Here is a 19480-nt window from a genome sequence, read left to right as displayed (position 1 = left end):
TCAGTCGTGCAAGTAGGTCACACAAGTTGTCTAAAAATGCTTATGGCATTTTTCCCTTGAGGTACACACCTCTCCTCTACAAGTTAATAGCCAAAAGGAGTCACTTTCTAACCATTGCATTGAGGTTTGGGATCCAACACTCAACTTTGATGATTAGGGATACCAAACCCCCTTTCAAGTCCATTGAACCGAATGGCATTGAAGCTTGGGTTCATTAAATGCCATTCGGTTCAATTGATGACTTGGGACCTTTTTAGTCCATTAAATTGGAAGTCGTGCTCGTTACCTTCCCCCTCTTGGAGACCATGATGACATGGGACATGCATAAGTTTTGATCATGCAAGGCCACTTCCGAAAAGGGTAGCTTCTTGGGCAAAGTTATAATGGGCCCTACATGGTAACCTAGAGGATATCTCATGCTTACTCCTCTCGGGAAAAAAAAAAAGGCCACCACTTGTAGTAGTGTACAAGTTCATGATTTATCTTAAAAGTATGAATGTTGTTAAGAGCCGCCACACACCCACTATCCCATTAGGACAATAGAGTGCACATAATTAATTACCTATACGTTTTGGATGGGGAAGATCATTGCCTAGGCCTTCTATATTCTCTTAAATATGCACATTGAGATTCCTCTGTATTGCTTATATATACAAGAATAGATCTACAAAGCTTGCTATGAGATTTAAATTTGTTTGTAATCATCATTTTATTGAAAATGAGTAGCATGACCCATCTACGACAGTTTAGAGACTTGCTCCACCGGGTCTCAAGGTTGGGATCCTAAGCTCCCTTTCATTTCAAAAGGAATACAATTAAGACTTTATTTATAAATATCGACATGAGCTTAAGATGGTTGCACTTTATCTTTATAAGAGAGGGGTGCAATACGACGTTGCCCTTTTAGTACAACATCACAAATAAGGAATATCAAGATAGAGATATAGAGAAGAGATAATTATATACTCGTAGGTGGTGTTGTTTAATCTTTCTAGCCTTAAGGTATAGACTATTATGCTAAAGGGTAGACACACATTCTAGTCACAAGTTTGGGATTAGCATCCTCAATATATAGTAAGAAGTTTATAGTCGCAAGTTTGGGATTAGTGTCCTCAATATATAGTAAGAAGTTTACGTAAGGAAAGGTACCCCGAGATTAAAATTTAAGTACTCCCCAGTAGAGTATAGGTTTGTTGCAAGTTTAAGTAGGAAGCATCTTGTGAGGTGAAGGAAGAAATCGAGAAGGAAACTTTAGGTGCTATGGGAACACCTTGGGAGATGTGTTTGCTATACTTGTGACGTGGATGGAGTTGAGCTGATGATCGAATGTTTCCTTGAAAACGGAATGTTATCGCTTCCTTTCTTGTAGCACACTCTACCCTCCAGTATGAACTTGATGTCCCCCAATTCTTGTGATTGATAACCTATGTTTGAATACTTCCTTCGCGATTTGCGGTGCTTGATAGTCACTTTGGGAAATCTCAAGCCTTGTACTAATTGTTTAAGCTCATGAGAAACTCTATGAGAAATCAAATTTTTACATTTGTATGTTATAAATCTAAAATTCACTATAAAGTACTTTAAAAGGATTCTCTTTTTCACCCAAAGAAAAATCAAAATTATATATAGATATATATATAATCCTTCTTAAAATACTCTACAATTAATATAAAATATACACCTCTACAATTAATATAAAATATACACATAATAATTACAAATATATAAATAAATATAAACAAACACATACATATATTTATATGATTTGACATTTACATATTTACATATATATTTAAATGATCTAATACGTATAGATGTTTATATTAATATAAATTCTATCATACATATACATATAATAAATGTAAACATAAACAAATACATATTTATACATTTACATAAATTTTTATAATGTAAAATTTATTTTATAAATACTTATATATTATATTATATTATTTCTATATATATCTATATATTTATATTTATATAAATTCTATGTATCAAATTTATTTGTTTATTTATAGTCATATATAAAGATAAATAAATATATAATTATAAATAAAATCTATATAGTATATTATATATTTATTATATATAATCTCTATATAATACGTTTTAAAATACTTTATAGTTAATATATACATTTATAATTATAAATGTATAACTATAAACAAATACATAGGTATTTATTTATATATTATATTCTTTTTATTTATTTATTTATTTATTTATTTTATTTATATAAAATATATATGAATTTATATATAATCATATAGAAAGATAAATAAATATTCATAATAGATATATTATAAATGTATAAATATAAATATAAACAAATACATATATATTTATACATACATATATTTTTTATGATTTTATATTTATATAATTTTTATGAATCATAGACGTATATATATATATAATAAATTTATTTATTTATTTATATTTATTTATATATATTTATATAAATTCTATGTATCAAATATAAAGATAAATATTTAGAATAAACATAATTATATATATATATATATATAATTATTATAAATGTAAATACAAACAAATACATATATTTATACATATTTACATATTTTCTTATATAATCTAATATTTCTTTATTTATTTATTTATTTATTTTTATTTTATTTTTTGTATTTATATTAATATAAACTCGTATGAGAAAGATAAATAATTATTTATTTAGTTGTACTTATATAAATTCTATGTATCAAATGTGTATTTTTATATAATCATATATAAAGATAAATAAATACTTATAATATATAATATTTAATGTATAAATATATACAAAGAAATAAATATTTATGACATAATTATATGCATATTTTTATATTTATATAAATTCTATGTATCATAAATATAATCAATACATTTAAATATAAATAAATATTTAGAATAAATATAATTATATATATTTCATCTCTCTGTCTTTGTAATCTGCCGCGACATCATGTGGAGTAGTTGACTGCCATGTCATCATTTGCTGGACCCATCGTCAGTCACACCGTCGGTCGCACTACATGTCACCATCAGTTCTGCATACTGCCCAGTGCGCGCTCAGTTCTGAGTTCTGCATACTGCACAGTGCGGTCAGTTCTTCATACTGCACATTGCGCAGTCCACACGTTGCCACATGTCAGCACACCCTGTCACCGTGCCCTGTGCCATCTGCTGCTCTGGCCCTTCCACACAGCCACGTGTCATGATTACACCCTCCTACCTCTGGACGATCTAACGCCCTGTGAACTCCACCCCTTCCAAAGCTCTAGAATTGCTCGCCAAGCCTCACCCGAACCTCTAGAATTGCTCGCCGAGCCAACCCTTCCTTTATAGATAGTATAGAAGCATAGAAGTTTAGTTGCATGACAAAGAGTTACTACTAGATCTATTACATGCTTCCCCAAAGCATATGTATATCCATGGTAGGGGAGGAAAATGCATTTTCGTTTTTAGTACTTAAACCATGAGTGCCATGCATGTCCATGTGTCGATTGTCAAAGAGCTAGGCCTTTCTCCAACCCCTTTTCCTCAGAGTGGGGAAAGTTTAGCTTTCTAGGAGGTTGTGTTTCAGGAGTATAGTCACATGTCCCGTGCATAGACTCAGCCCCCTCACAATATTGCACCTAGAATACAGTATACTCCATGTCTGTCAGCTTTAAGTTTCGACTGAGGTGATGGTAATGTACAAGATGTACGAAATGCTATATTATAGGGCAACTTGAAAGCTTAGAATCACAAACTGGAGTCTGCAATTCATGAACTTGATCCCAACAAACTTGTCAATATATGGAGGATCCCTCCAGAATATAATTGTCCACAAAGAACAGATTTACTGGATCCCCTAAAAACTCAGTGCTTCAAATGTAAGACCCAAGTAATAAATGGGGGTACCCAATGAAGCACATGTTTCAAAGAGACATTAATGATTACATACAGCCGATTCTTTCTCCTGCAACCTTAAGGCAGGAAAATAATTTAAGTTTGATAAGCTCAGGGATGTTGCCCCGAGTAATATTTTACAATGAGCTGACATGATTTGTCAGGAGAAGCATTGCTGTTGTTCTGACAAAATTTGGTGAGAGCTGTTTGTCCAGTTTGATTGGATATCCTTGCCCCATGCTACATTCTCACTCTATTAGTTTCCTTTTTCTGCCCTGCAACATTACAGCCAAATAGGTGAATATCTCACCATCAATAAATGAACATTATCTCTACACCCTACTTCTATCTTTACACCCCACCCCATCAATAAATGAACATGATCAATAGGTAGATGTTTCTTAAGTAGCGTTCAACTTCGATTTCTAGACATTACTTTCATACCATACACGTGACCTTTCCCCACCCACACTAACAAAGGGAATTGAAGTTACGCATGGACTTCTTAACCTTTATAAGCTTTTTCTGATCCTTTCGAGCTTGTCGTTCCCTCTCATCCAACTCTTGCATTTCCCTCTCAATTAGGCGAATAAGTGTGTCGCAACGCCTTGCCAGTTCGGCTGCTGTCCGTGACTTGACAAACCAGTCAAACCGAAACTGAGGCGACATCCGAAATGCTGCCTTCAATTCATCCCAATTACCATAACCAAGTTTATTTACCATACAGATCTGCAAACACCAAATTATATTTATCAAAACAGATGCTTCTCAACATAATAAATACAACAGTCCCGGTACACTTGACTTAACTCCATTGGGATTTGTCTGGTACATGTGACTTGAAAAATATGTCACATCTTAATGAATTTCCCAGCACAAGGCCAAGCATTCAACCATGACATAGCAAGGGCGTTAACAACCACCATTGTGGTCTGCTCGTGACTAAAACAACAAAAAAAACTTCACAGACAGAGCAGGCCACAACTTTTGGGACGACAAAGGACATCTCCCTGGTCCTATAAATATTCACTACAAACAGGATTCTCTTGTCAAGTTACTTTGATCTTCACTCAACCCCAACCAATGTTGCCCCCCCCTCTTTTTCTGGAAAAAAGGCGAGAAAGAATAGACCCCATTTCTTTGATGCACCTGATGAACAACATTCCTTCATACAAATACGTACCATAAATCTGTCACATTCTTCATTATAGAGTTTGCCCTTGTTTTGACCATATTGAATCTTTAAGTCCAGCCAAGGATTCTTGTACCGGTCCAGCTTCTTTCCAATAGCTCTCATAATTTCATCCTTGCGTGAAATTCTAGCTTCACCTCTTTCGATGTTTTTCATTATTCTGTCATAATCTGCCAATTATAGGACTAATTATCAAGCTATTGTGAAGGGAACATCTGGCTTCTAAAATCTAAAAACAAAATAGCTACAATGATACTCGAATAATCTACACCTCAAAAAATGATGAATCGACTTAAATTCTACGATTACCATTCAGCTCTTTATATCGCTCCCTAAACACTTTTGCATATCGCTCAACCTCTTCCTCGGTCTTTCCTTCCATGTCATTCGCAATGCTTCGTATATCATTCCTGCCATACTTCTCACAAGCTCTTACAAAAGTGTTGAAATCCCGCCTGGTCCATGTGGAGAATCCCTGCCAAAAAATCATATACCATCAGGGATATTTATTTGCAAGAATAATTGTTCAAATATGTGATAATCGTTGCACAACATGCTCACCTCTTCCAACAGCCGCTCCTTTTCTTCCTGCTCTTCAGGCGTTAATGGTTCTCCAGCATCTTCACCCGACACATCAACCCAAGTCAAAGAAACTTTATGCTAAAAAAGCCATGTTACTTCAATATACAACCAGATATCAAACCTACCTTCAACATCATCACCTTCCCCAAAAGCATCCTTCGCCTGGTTCTTCCGAGATTGCTGCAAAAATGTCAGACATTGATCCAATCAGCATAAAATTTATCCTATGAACAGGTCCTCAGTTCGGAAAAAATCAAAAGTACAAATTCAATGAAGCTTTTCAAAACTGACAATTGTGATATACTGCCTACTTGTGCATTCCTTTGAGTGGATGTGCTTGTTATTTTAAAGGCTCTTGTTGTAGGGAATTAGAATAAAACAAAAGTTCAAGCATGCCAAGAACTAATACACAAAAGAAAACATGATTTAGGAGTTCAAAGAGCATCCACTAATAATACCTTGTTTTCAATTTTATTAACCATACTTGTCTATTCAACCCCTACCTCACAAGTGAAGCAAGTAATTAGTCACGATGAAGCCTTAATTGCAGACTCATGCAATCTATAATAGCGAGTAGCACCAAACACTGTTTAAATTTTGTGGAGCATTTCGATTCACAAGTTCATACATTTTATATTACTCTCAGCAGCACTAATCTTGTTACTTCACGTGAGTCTCAAGCCAGTCGGCAATTCATTGTCCTCACCTAGAGCAATGATGCCCACTCAAGTCTGACTTATGCTATCATGCATACTCAGCTTTGAGCAAGCTATTACTTTCTCACGCTGCAATTTCAATTATAAGTTATGACTTATGTAAGCACTTGTTTATCAAGAAATGGGTGCGGCCTTATTCTGCAGTGATTCATGTTCACATGTCCTATCAGTCCTAAGTACTATCAGTCAGAGAAAAAGGGTCAACCCACCCCAACTATCTGGTCTGTTATAAAATCAGCCAGTCTATGGAGGCCCTATTAAAGGCCCCCATTAACAAGGTCATTCCAGAGAAGCAGACTGCAAAACAGCCTCTAGAAGTGCACAGTAGGTACTACGAGGCAGTAGCAAGGCAGAGAATCAAGTTCCTGTTCCAGCCCCATTCGAGCATCAGAGATGGACAAGTCAGGAGGGGTGCAGCAAAGGCACGAGCAGATTCAGCAACGCTTAGCCATTGTGAAGAGCTTAACTAGTGAGCAGATTACGTATGGCAGAAAAGGTGCTGACAGACAGAGAGTTTTGGGCTCCTCCCATTGAATTGAAGAGCTCATTGAGAGGCATTTGAGTGAGGAGCAGATTAGGGCAACAGTTTGTGGCCTTAGTTCCTGCACCCCGCTGTCCACGTATATCTTGCTATGTACTTAGGTCTGAGTGCAATTATGTATGTTTGCACATCCCAAGTAGGATCTAGCATTCAGGTGTGGTATTGCAGAAGGTTCGTCTCCCACTGCCTGTTCTAACATGGTACTAGAAGCTAGGACTAGAGCTAGAAGTACATATTCAGATATTTTACAACACTACCACCAAAGCATTAGCCTTGTATGCATCAATCCAATCAGTTTGCTAATAGCTATCACTTAATCCCCAACTTATAGATTCAAATTCAAAGACTGAAGTCCCTCTGTAAGTATCAAGGAAAGACATATTATTAACAATCCACCTTTTCATAAGCATGTAAAACTGTTGGTAATTGAAAAACCTCTTCAGCTATGACATACTTCTCACAAACCAACCTTTTTGTAAATTAATGCAGTCAAACCGCTAGAAAATAAACTAAAAGGCCAAGCATTTAAGACTGTTGTACCCAACCCTATTCTATGTAGAATCGGAAAGCCTCTTCAGCTATCTACATAAGACAACAGTTAAATTATTCTTCCTAAGGATGACTGTAGGTACTAAAGCCATAAAAGAAAGCCTTACCAGAAGAAAGCGGACTTCTTTCTCATAGAGTTCTGTCAACCGTTGTGTATTGAAAAATTGGAAATCATGCCTACAACAAATTTAATGTACATCAACAAAGATGCACACAAAGAGATTTGCAAATAGTAAAATATGTTATATAAAAACAAAACCACCACATAGAGCATACAGTTGAGGCATTCTGGGAATGCGAGGTTCTCTGGGTTTCGTAGGGCCCCCTTGTCGTAAGGCTTGCTTGAAATACTCTGACTCAGAATAGCTGCTTCACTCAACAATGAAAACTGAACTTGTAAGTAGCAAACTTACTACAAAAGTCCATCTTTGAAGCAGACCAATACATTTTATACTTGAAAAATCATAACACCATTGATGTTATTCAACTTACTTCCGTTTGCGCTCACGTTTGGGTGGCTCAATCCAATTATCAGCAATAACCTTCTTCAAATCAAGCTTTCCCTCATCCTAGAATGGTATCAAAAATAATAATAAATGATTTGGCCGGGATGTCACCCAGGTGTAAGATTTCAGCATGCAGTGGATATTAGATTGCAATTACCTTTTCATCATCATCAAAATCATAAAGCCCTGCAGCTGCAAAGAAAGACACACACGGTTAATTTCAAAGGCAGAAGAAAAAATGTTATAAGGTCTTTACAAAGGAGATACACACGTTAGGGTAAACAAACGATTCATCTTCTTGTAAGTAAAACAAAGAGTGCAGGTTCAAACCTCAAAAGATCCACAAGTTCAAAGCTATCAATTCTAAGGGACCACGTTACATCCAACACCTTTAATAGTGGCCAGAATCGGTGCAGACCATGTAAAAATATTCTTACAAATAGCAGAGATACCCACACAAATGCGCATAAAAGTATACAAAAGTTCCCTTAGATACTTATTACAATGCTTCCTCTTCTTTTAATGATGACTTATACATGTAAAAACAAGTCTAGAAAACAAAACAATGTGAATACTCACTGTCATCCATTTTGAACTTGATAGCATCTTCAGTAAATTTCTTCATTTTCGCATCAAGCTCAGCTGTGGCCTCTTCACCCTTTGCAATGATGCGATCAATGTCCTCATCAGTGATGGTACTATCCTTGGAGCTGAAAACCATTTCTGCTCCATATCTCACCATTTGAAGCAACTCATCTTTGTTTACAGCTGCAGTCCACATGATTAATGAATTAGAATAAGAGAACAATTGAATGAGCACCCAATTAACAGATTATATCAAGGAGGCAAACACCTTTTAAACTAGAGATTCATTTTCAGAAAAGAAAAGAACTGTCTCCCTCTATCCCTCCCTCTCTTCGCTTTCCTTTCCAATAATTGTCTTTTCCTTCACACTAAGTTACTCTCGTAAGAAAAGTATGTGTCTATGGAATTCTAAGAGGCTTCAGGAGCCTCCTGAATATGCAACTTTCAGTTCATGGATATATATTCGCAGCTATGCGCTACTTAGTGTGATACAAGTAAATTTTAGCATTGTCTCTTTTCTTCACTGAATTCCTGAGCCCTTTACATTTTACCCTACAGCTAACGTTGAGGGGAAACTATCTGATGCACAAAACCAAGAAATGCAAGAACTCACCACTTAGAAGCAAAATAAACAGTGCAGTGATATTAAACAACAGAATTTAAACCCAATCATGCATAGCCTGTGGAAAACTTGTCTATCTTACAACCTAATGTGCCGGTGTAATCAATCTCAGCCATTGTATCAACCAAAAAAACATACCCTTTTGCTCAGCAAGTCGACCTTGCTGGATTACTAATGCATCCAAAGCAAGTTTCTTGTATGCACGTTCAATCACTTTCTCCTCTATCGTCAGCTGCCATGTACAACCTCCAAATCAGCACAATGTCTATTACCCAAACTTAAATGGAAAGGGTTCTTAGCATCGCTGAAAAACTAATACCTCTGTGCAGAATCGAAATACTTGAACTTCTTTCTTCTGTCCAATACGATGAGCACGATCCTGAGCCTGCAAATCTACCTGAGGATTCCTGGGGGCGAAGAATGTAGAGTCTCCTCAGTAGCAATGCATGTGCAACTAAACTAACATACTGGCATGTGTACAGAAACAGGTTCACACTACCAAACTTAACAGAGGGAATTTTGTCAGCAAGAAAAATAACAATGCTATTCACTAGGCATAAGCTACATGACAAAATGATGCGCTCTTACCAGTCACTGTCATAAAGGATGACGATGTCAGCAGTTGCAAGATTGATTCCCAAGCCTCCAGCTCTTGTAGAGAGCAAGAAAATAAACCTATCACTTCCTTCCTGATTGAAGGAGTCAATGGCACTTTCTCGATCCTCCCCACTAGTGTCACCATCAATGCGACAATAAAGATATCCACGATAGACACAATAATCCTCCAGTATGTCCAGCAGCCTTGTCATCTGTTCCACTTAACCAAACACCTTAGACCACAAAGCTACTATACTCATTTGGAAATAAAGAGTCATTGAAGCTGAAGTACCTGTGAAAAAATGAGGACTCGTGAATCACGTTCCTTCAATTTGGGTAAAAGCTTATCGAGAAGAACCATTTTCCCTGCCATTAAAAGTGCACAAGCAAGTTGATGCTACCAATTTTGCTTGGGCATAAACAAGCAAAATCATCTGGCTAAAGGCTGTGCATGTATAAGCTCACACAGGTTTACGGCCACAAGCTCCTTCAACACAAACCCGTACAGAAAAAACTATACATTACCTGCATTATGAATAAGATGATCCCCTGTCGAATATGGGGGCCCAGGCTCAGCACCTTGGAAAAGATAAGGATGGTTACAGCACTTGCGTAGTTGCATGGCTATGTTCAAGAGCCTTTTCCGCTCTCCACCGGCATTGATAGCATCTAAATCTTTCTGAAGCAATGCTCGATAGTACTGTTTTTGCATTTGAGACATACCAACTTTCAAAATGGTTTCCTTTTTTGGAGGTAAACCCCTTTCCACATCTGATTTCAGCCTTCGAAGAAGAAATGGCCTCAGGACCTATAGGAAAGCCAAAGTATTTTTCCCAAATTCAGAAGAGCATATAAATAGTTTCTTAGTAAGAACACCCACTTCTACCAAAATACAACAGCATTAGGGCAAGCAGTGTCACCTTATGAAGCTGTTGGACTACTTCATGTTGATCATTTTCACCAGATATTTGAAACCACTCATCAAAGGTTTCTGCGGAGCTAAAAATCTCAGGAAGCAGAAAGTTCAAAAGTGCCCAGAGCTCATGAAGATTGTTCTGAATTTAGCCACAGGATCACAAAACAATAGCATGAATGTCTGATTTGAGAACTTATTGGATATCAGTCACACAACAAACACTATTATTGAAATAAATATTGGGAAGCCAGACAAAAACCTGTAAAGGAGTTCCAGTGATCAGCAACCGATAATTTGTGGAAAAAATACGCATGGTCTTTGCAAGAATTGAATTCTCATTTTTTATCCGATGTGCCTCATCAATAATGATATACCGCCAGCTGAACTTCTTCAAAGCTGTCTTCTCTTTAATGGCCATTTCAAAACTTGTAACGCAAATATCAAACTTTCCTGGTTGTAAAAAATTGTCCTTTTGATAAGCCTGAAACAAAATAAGGTCATGGCAGTTTCTTTTTAGACTCCTTGCGTGAACTAAAACTGATTAGATATTAGAATCATTTATCATTATCTAGGACAACAACGTACATCCTAGACCTGCAAGAACTTGCTGAAATGAACTCCCACCTGAACTCCGATCATGCATGTGTGCATAACATACATTTGTACATGTGCATATGTTAGCATATACAAACAGGAAAGCACAGATAATAAATACAAATCTACAAAAGATCCACGCATGTCACTATCTACAGTAGCTTATGCTAAAGCCATTATAAATATTAACCAGAAATATTCTCATACTCTACTTTCTCACATCAACAAGCCGTTGACAAGCATCCAATCGCAAAATCCTAACAATAAGTGTTGCCACTCCAAGGGTTACTAGCTGCTACAGATGCATACCCAATATAAATACCTACGTACTAAAGCAAACCATACTGATACAAACATTCATAGACCACGCTGTCTGTGTGTGTATATAGAGAGGTGGTGTGCAACACCACCATGTACACCAACAGCAGGTGGTGTACACACATTTTTTTTGGGTGAAAACACTTTTTTTTTGTGAAAATTTTGATGCTTTATATTAGACAATAGCATCCTCTGAATGGGGAGCTGAAAAGTACATCAGTAGAAGATCTCACTATATGGCAAGCACACATTGTAATCTATGTAACAAGTCTGCAGACAATCAAATAAAGATTGCTGCAGAGAGCATCAAAAGGGGAAAAGGTTGGATCACCACAGACACTATGATTTCTATCCTTCTGTAGAGTCCAAAGTGCCCAGTAACAAACCCAAATGAAAGACAACTCAAACCCCTGTCTGCGTGGGTGAATCCCAAAAAGCCAGTGTTTTTGCAGAGGGACATGACAATCACCCTTGGCAAAACCAAAGACCTCACGAGCAAGCATGTGTGAATGTGATTGTGAGTGGTGTGTGTAACACACACATACACCCACATGAACACGCACACAATTTAAAAATTACAATTGTCAATTCAAGAAAAATCACACGACTGTTGACTTTCTATTTTCCATCTCCCTCTTTTCAATGTACATTCACACCTTCAGCTCGAGACATGCTCACAGCCATCTACAATTTTGAAGGAAAACCAAAGCTATCATTTCTCTTTGGTCGCAACTCAATAAAAATCATACAACTGTTGACTTTGAAAATTCTTTTTCTTTGAATGTATTTGATACCTCAATCCAGTGGAGCATACACAAGCTTAAGGCAACCATTATTATGAGCTCTTAACCCTTCATGACAACATGGTTTAACCCTATTTGTTCTCTTGGTAAACACCAGAACAAATCAAAGCATAGATGCAGAACTCTCCTCCTTCCGACCCCTTACAGGGATAGAATAGCTCAAAAAAATATGACACTATTTTGAAAGGAAGCCTAGCCATGAATACCAAGAGCATAGCAAATATGCTAGACTAAGGTCAGATAGAGGTCCGACGTAAGTAAGTGGCAAACAAAAATATGGCACAATATGAAGTATACCACACGCATCAAGTTACTGACTCAAAGATGGAGACTTTGTAATTAAAAGCACCTTACCCGTTCCTCTTGGTTTCCATGAAATTTTACAGCTCTAAGCACAGGACAAAATCTTCGAATCTCATTTATCCAATTGCTCAATGTGGACTTTGGTGTAACAACCATATGAGGGCCTGAGATTCCACGAAATTCATGCAAATAGCCAATCAAGGAAATAGTTTGTAATGTCTTGCCAAGGCCCTGCAAATTCAATAGTCAGTATGTTTGCCTAGGTTCAGACTGAAGTTTATCCAGTAAATAAATTTCTCATGTATTTTGGAAACAACGAACCACAGTTCCTGTACCATTTCATCAGCAAGAATCCCATTGATGCCATTTTCATAAAGTTTGATCAACCAATTCAATCCAGCAAGCTGATAATCCCTCATTTTACCTTGGATGCCTGCAAATAACAGCCCAAAAACGTGTGGAAAATTTGCTAGAATAAGCCTTTACACGATTAAAAACCTACAAAAAGCAATTTTATACCCAAGCATAGCATCCCAAATTTTGAACTAAATATTTACTTCACAACAAACCCTGTAAGGACCACAAAGTATAGCCAATTAACCAAGCATAGAATCGCAAATTCGAACATAATATTTACTTCACAACAAACCCTGTAAGGACCACAAAGTATCATATTGACTATTTCCTCCTGCATCAGAGTCTGCACGTAGGTGCAGGCCACATACATAACGTTTTATAATCATATAATACCAAACAAACATTTTATTCAGTTTTATAATCATGTAAAACCAAAACAAAAAGTGCATTGCTTAACCAAATTCTAGTCAATACCATAGCAGGAACAACATTATTCATCAGCACCCAACTTGGGATGTAGCCCATAATACTGCATTTTGAACTGTACTTTTTGCATACAAGAAACCACGCCAATTGTAATAAGCAGATAGAATTATGATCAAATTGTTAATTGTTAACAATATAGATTGAAACATAATAAGCCATGTTGTAACACGATGAACCATTCCTTATCAGAGACCCAAACAGGAAAAATATAAACCCAAAAAAATCTGCAATATGACAACTCCATGTGTATTATAAGCATCAAGAATTGCCACACCGTATGACTATACGGAAGTTAACCATATAACAAGTCAACTAGGGCAAGGGGGGCTGGTATGCACTACTCAAGCCCACATCAGTGTTTTGGGGGTACAAAGCATATATGCGCAACTTGAGGTCGCATACATGCCGGAAGACATGTATGTGAGCACGTGCTCTCGCGCACATGCACACACAGGAACACACGTGCATGCATGCACACGCGCAGGCACGAACACACGCACAAATATAAATACATTCATACATACTTAGATACGGGTGTGTCTCTACAATGCAGCATCAAGAAATGCTAGAATAGCACCGAGTCTCACATGCAATTGATTCAAATTTTTAAAAAAGTGCACCAAAAGAAATAGATCATTTGCTTACAAGAAGGCTGCACCAGCAATCTTGTACCACCACCACCTATGCTGCTACCTAGAGCATCCTCTTCCTCTTTTAAATATTCCTCGTCCTCTTCCTCTTCTGTCAGCTTTGAGCTGTGCCGGCCCCTGAACCAAAACATATTTAATTATTTTAAAAATCCTGCACCTTCAGAAATGGGGACTGCAAATCAAGTACTACAACAATCGACCGTGGGGTGCTTCAAAATAACAAATCATGAGAAACATAACTTTTGCTCCCTCCCTCCCCTCCCCTCTCTTATCATCCATTAAAAATCTGAAAGGGCCGTATGAGAATTGAAAATGTCTAGTAACGCTTTCCATACTCGCAACTGACCTTTCTTTCTTTCGTAAGCAAGGTGCAACTCAGCTTTACAAAAGAAAAATACCTTGCTTTGCATCAGCAAGGACAAAACAAGGGATAATAGCACAACCACTCAGTTTTACAAAATAAAATACCAAGCTTTGCATCAGCAAAGACAAAACAAGGGATGATATCATGACCACTTGTAGAACTCAGCTCCACAGATTGCAGATCTACCAAAAAATACTCCAAAAACATCTAAAAACGGGAACGAAGTTTTAAAAAAGGTGAAATCCTCTGCAGTAATCTTGAATTGCAGCCTCCAGCACAATTTTTTATAAACGACTGCTAAATCCACATCACTAGGATTAAGGGTACACTGCAGTTCAAAATCCATATGCCCACTTCAAGATGCAGACACAGTAGATGGAAAAGGGCATTGACTGAATATATATTTAGAGAGATGGCACAATGAAGGACAAACGGATTTCCCAAAATCACAAACCACCACCATCATTCTGTCATGTACTGAGCACTTAATTACATATGTATAGAAGCCTGGGAAAACATAGCAGGAATAATAAGTTCAACAAAAGTACATCTACCTGCCCTTCGAGGTTTTAGGGGTGGAAGCCCCTTGGGCACCCTGAGCAAAATGAGCAAATATTTCAGTCTGCTGCAGAAGAAACTTTAGTCTGCCCTTGGCTTTACTGTTCTGCACACGACATGGACCCCAGCTCAGCCACAGTGAAGCAACATTTTACACCCAAGCAAAGAGACAGAATAATCCAGTGGTGGGAAATCACCATATCAGCATCCACCAACGCATTCTGGTGTTCATAAAACTTTTCGAGCTCTTCTTTTTTCCTCTTTTTCAATTCCCTGAGACGTTCTCTTTCTCTTCGTGCAATTGCACGCTTTGAAGGTGACTTGAGGTTCTGCAGTCATAGATGGTGTACGAGCACTTGAAGAATGGACAAAAACAATAGAAACCAACTTGACAAAACGACCAATCATACGAGGAAATCATCATTATCTACAGCTATGCAGTATAGGCTGAACAAGACCACGAGAAAAAACATGTCTCTGTTTAAAAGTCAGCTAATAGGTAAAATAAAGAATGGGGGGTGGATCCCCATAAAAACTGATAAAGGGAATCGGTCCCCATAGAAAGGAGTAGAGGGAAACGGGAGTGCGGGAACTAATCCAAGATTTGCAGCAGAGAAGGCAAGGAATCGTCGCAAGAGAAGTCATGGATGGAAACATTTGAGAGCAAGAAACAGCATGATTCACAGACCGTTGCCAAAAGAGTCCGCAGCCTCGTGTAGCAGCCATTTAAACTGCAGGCCAAAGGCTTTGTAAACATATCACGTCCCTTACCACGTAGGTGAATGGATACATGTGTGTGCATTGATGCTAGGCAGAATAGCAGTGTTATTTTAGGGCTGATATCGTTTCGTTCCATGTCGAGAGTACTTAAACAGCACATAAGCCTTTCCCATTGCATAAGAATGAGGCCTACTCAAATTTGAGCATGACAAGAAGGTCATGGCCGTTCATGAGTTGCTGATTGAATACGAGGTTTTCGGTTACACAACGCCAGTTTAGCGAACAAATGTTGCCGGTATGAAATATCAATGACAGCGGATGTCTGCAAATTACCTCGTCGTCTGTCTCAGCGTCATCTTCATCAGCGACTTCATCGTCACCATTGTCCTGCCCGTCATCATCGGTGGCAGGGGACCCCGCAGGAGGTTCCTCTTCGTCAGCTCCTGCAACTTCCATGGCCTCAAATTCTTCGGTATCGTCCTCTTCTTGCTCCTCTTCGTCATCAGCACTGGTGTCCTGCTCGGGACCATCTGAAACCGGCGGGTCTTCATCCTCGTAGGAAGGAGAACGACGGCCCCGAGGCATAGCTACTCAGCTTGAGGTGGGATTGCTGGGGTCACACGACATAAAACGCCAAAAATAAGAAAGCAACAACTCCGGAATCTACATTGGATGCACATATGAAAGCACGTTCGGCCTTAAGCAGAGAGCACAAACAGCATGCAGCTAGCTCAAAAGACAAAAGGTTGAAATACATTCAATCCGCGATTAGCATGGAATGAAAACACTAACGGCAACAGGGCTTACGGACCCGAAACGGCAATCGACGAACAATTTTTGTAAAGCAATCAAGACTCAAGACACGAACAATGAAACGGTCAAGCGGGAATGTCAATGGCAGGACTAATCCGAAATCGAAGTGGCCATCCCAGAGCAAGAAGGGGTTGCAAACCTCAAGCAGCAAGCGATCGCTGATGCGAAATTTGTAAAAATGTGGCAGAAAAGCAGCAAATTTGGACAGCAAAGTCGAGATCGGAGCTCCTGGAGAGACGCAAAAGAGGCAAATACGGATGCAACAGAAACCGGATCAAAAGGCAAACGGGAAAATGAAATCTAACCTAAAGCAAGGGCAAATTTCAGCGAAAATCTACCGGATGGCGTGCAGAAAACTCGGAAGAACGGTGTAATTCATGAAACGAGAGTAGGATACAAACCAATTGATGCCAAAAAAAGGGAGAAGCGATCGAGATTCGACCTAAAGGAAGGCGGTTTTCGGCAAAAAAGCTGCTGGATGTTACTGAAAACCCGAATCGTCACGAAAAATGGACAGAAGACAGAATCGATTACTTCGAAAAATGGAGGCGAAGAATCAAAATTACCGGAGATGACGATGAATGAAAGAGCTCTTCCTTGACGGGATGCAAAAATCTTCCGGCAAAACAAAGCATTCGATGATGACTAAAACCGACATAAGATTAGGCAGTGGCTTCCCTTGCATGTTTCCCGCCCAATTTTCGTTCATCCCTCTGTAGCCGTCGATCCCCTCCATCCGACGGCCGCCATCGATTCCCGCATTCCGATCCGGTGATTAACCCAACGATTAATGGCCATTAACCACGGATTAATCACACTCTTTTCCCTGCTAATCCTGGAATAAGTTTCTTGTCGGAAATTTCATTGTTTTGAATTATTATGGTTTCCACAATATTTTTTGTAGGAATTTCCTTCAATGCTTTACTGCATCGACAACTATTCATTGTGGGTGTTTTCTCATACAGATGGCGTCAAGAGTTTGAATTCCCGTCAAAAATCTGCTTATAGGGATCGCATGCTGCATGGAATTTTGCCATGACTGTTTTATGAGAACAGTGGCGTCGAGAGTTTGGATTCTCGTCAGAAATTGGCTTCTTTCCAATAGGGATCTAATGATGCACATTCACAAGGTGGTAGCTCTTTTGATAGATCCTTCTACAAAGCACCGACTATCAAGCTAGTAAATCGTATCAAGCATGGGTGCAATGCATATCAATAGGTCGAGGCTGCACATGGTTGATAAAGATGGTAAGTACATGTTCGCAGCTCATCAGTGTTGAATGCACAGAATCTCAGGTTCACAGCTCAGTGCTGAATGCAAAGGATCTCAAGTTCACAATGGATCTCATAAGCCTATAAAAGAGGGAATAACAGGAGAACAAGCACACCATGTTTTAGTCTTCTTGTGCATTACGCAATAGCAATGGCACAACATGGAATCCTTGCTTACTCTATGGAAACCAAAAGCATCTATTTCGACATGATGTCTCTATTGACTCTTTGATGCCTCTGCTAACACTATGGATATCGAAAGCACCAATTTCAAGCATCGAAATTCCTTTACTTCTAACTCTTTGATTCATACTTTCTTCCTTGATTTGATATCACAAGAGCAATCTTGATTGTTTCTATTGCATGACACTAGAATTGTTCGAGTGTTGGTTGTGAGATTCAAATTTGTTTTGATTGGTTGCTCATGGAGTAATGAAATTTCATATTGATTCATGGAGTAGAGTTGGCAAAAGGCAAATTTGACACATGCAATAGCAAAGGGAACTTTATCATTCTTGGTATCATACGGTGATTGTTCTCCATGCAACATTTCAGTCTTGTGTTTGCAATTGATCGATAAGCATAGGATGTTGAGGTAGGTTTGAATATGTTGATAACATGGACTTCATTTCTATCAACAGTTGCGGGGAAATATACTACTGGTATAGAGGATGCGAAGGACTCTAGAGCGTCCCCATCTCTTTGACATCATCCATGGTACGCAAACAGGCTTTGTTCAAGAACGCAGCATCTTGGATAGTATTTTCACCTTTTGGGAGACCATAGACTTGCAAATGACACGGTGCTATACATAAAGGGGTCATCATTGAGCCTGGAGGCAGTCAAAGGAGCTTTGGCCATCTATTGCTAGCCCTCCAAGGCTCGGATCAACTAGACCAAATCGATCAACTTCTCCGTAGGGATGGAGGCAACAGTCCGAGAAGTTCGAGGATGGGGTGCGCCTTTGGTTTCAATGAATCCCATGGGGGCAGACAGCAAGATACTTGGATTGTCAACAAGTAGCATTGACATTATAGTAGAGCAGCAAACTTCCCCAATTATGGGAAGCGTCTAGTGGAAGCTTCTATATTGGAGCTCTACCCAACTCTCTCCAGCAAAAAGGTCTCTTTTGGCCAACTAGGTTCTCTTAGCCACAGCTTGGTATATGGCTTCTTATTGGTGATTGATTCATAGGGGCTGCATGGGACAACTCATGCGCCTAGTGCGCAATTTCCACTGGGCCAGTTAGGACGGCATGAGGAACACTAGGGCCAGGGTTGCTTGGCAGATCGTCATCATGTCGAAGGCTCAAGGTGGCTTGGGCATCATTGATCTAGGGATGCATAGCACGACCCTTTTGGGCAAGCTAGTGGTTCGCAGACTTACCCCAAGTACAGAGACCTGGAAGTTCTCCCTATAGAGGGGGCTTCTCAGGAACACCCCATGCATATGCAGTCACTAGCAACAATACCATCGCTGGCTCTTTTTGGAGGCCCTTCATAGGGAGGGGTTCCCCACTAAAGGCAAAGCCTTTTCAGGGGC

At 38.6% G+C, this 19480-nt stretch overlaps 1 protein-coding gene across 5 annotated transcripts; it reads right to left on the bottom strand.

Moving 5' to 3' along the window:
* Positions 1-3747: 3747 nt before the first annotated feature.
* Positions 3748-17199, bottom strand: LOC147895317 (putative chromatin-remodeling complex ATPase chain). 5 transcript variants are annotated; one of them, XM_087384137.1, is made up of 26 exons: positions 17109-17197; positions 16806-16894; positions 16187-16463; positions 15331-15462; positions 15130-15239; positions 14207-14328; positions 13054-13151; positions 12770-12949; positions 10960-11181; positions 10705-10839; positions 10310-10592; positions 10077-10150; positions 9776-9996; positions 9507-9594; positions 9326-9419; positions 8560-8748; positions 8138-8172; positions 7967-8043; positions 7751-7840; positions 7582-7651; positions 5794-5848; positions 5648-5706; positions 5396-5561; positions 5078-5256; positions 4405-4623; positions 3748-4169 (listed from the first exon to the last, which is right to left on the bottom strand). In XM_087384137.1, the coding sequence occupies exons 3-26, from the start codon at positions 16436-16438 to the stop codon at positions 4143-4145; spliced, it is 3177 nt and encodes a 1058-aa protein (XP_087240263.1). In that variant the 5' UTR covers positions 16439-16463; positions 16806-16894; positions 17109-17197; the 3' UTR covers positions 3748-4142. The 5 variants fall into 5 exon arrangements, with proteins under 5 accessions (XP_087240263.1, XP_087240261.1, XP_087240264.1 ...); XM_087384135.1 differs by lacking the exon at positions 17109-17197 and adding an exon at positions 17005-17071; XM_087384138.1 differs by lacking the exon at positions 16806-16894 and having other exon boundaries at positions 17109-17199.
* Between the last annotated feature and the right edge of the window lie 2281 nt (positions 17200-19480).

This window comes from Dipteris shenzhenensis, chromosome 13 (genome assembly GCF_047967505.1).
Source record: "Dipteris shenzhenensis isolate YYH24624 ecotype China chromosome 13, Dip_SZ_1.0, whole genome shotgun sequence".
Taxonomy (NCBI): domain Eukaryota; kingdom Viridiplantae; phylum Streptophyta; class Polypodiopsida; order Gleicheniales; family Dipteridaceae; genus Dipteris; species Dipteris shenzhenensis.
Note: the sequence above shows the minus strand (reverse complement) of the source record. Positions and strands in the feature narration are given on the sequence as shown.

Excerpts from the sequence above, each read along its gene's own strand:
- LOC147895317 (XM_087384138.1), bottom strand. The coding sequence starts at position 16,438 with ATGCCTCGGGGCCGTCGTTCTCCTTCCTACGAGGATGAAGACCCGCCG. Across the intron at positions 14,329-15,129 it reads CCTAAAACCTCGAAGGGCAG|GGGCCGGCACAGCTCAAAGC; the intron begins GTAGATGTACTT and ends GTTTTGGTTCAG. Across the intron at positions 7,652-7,750 it reads ATTCCCAGAATGCCTCAACT|GCATGATTTCCAATTTTTCA; the intron begins GTATGCTCTATG and ends AATTTGTTGTAG.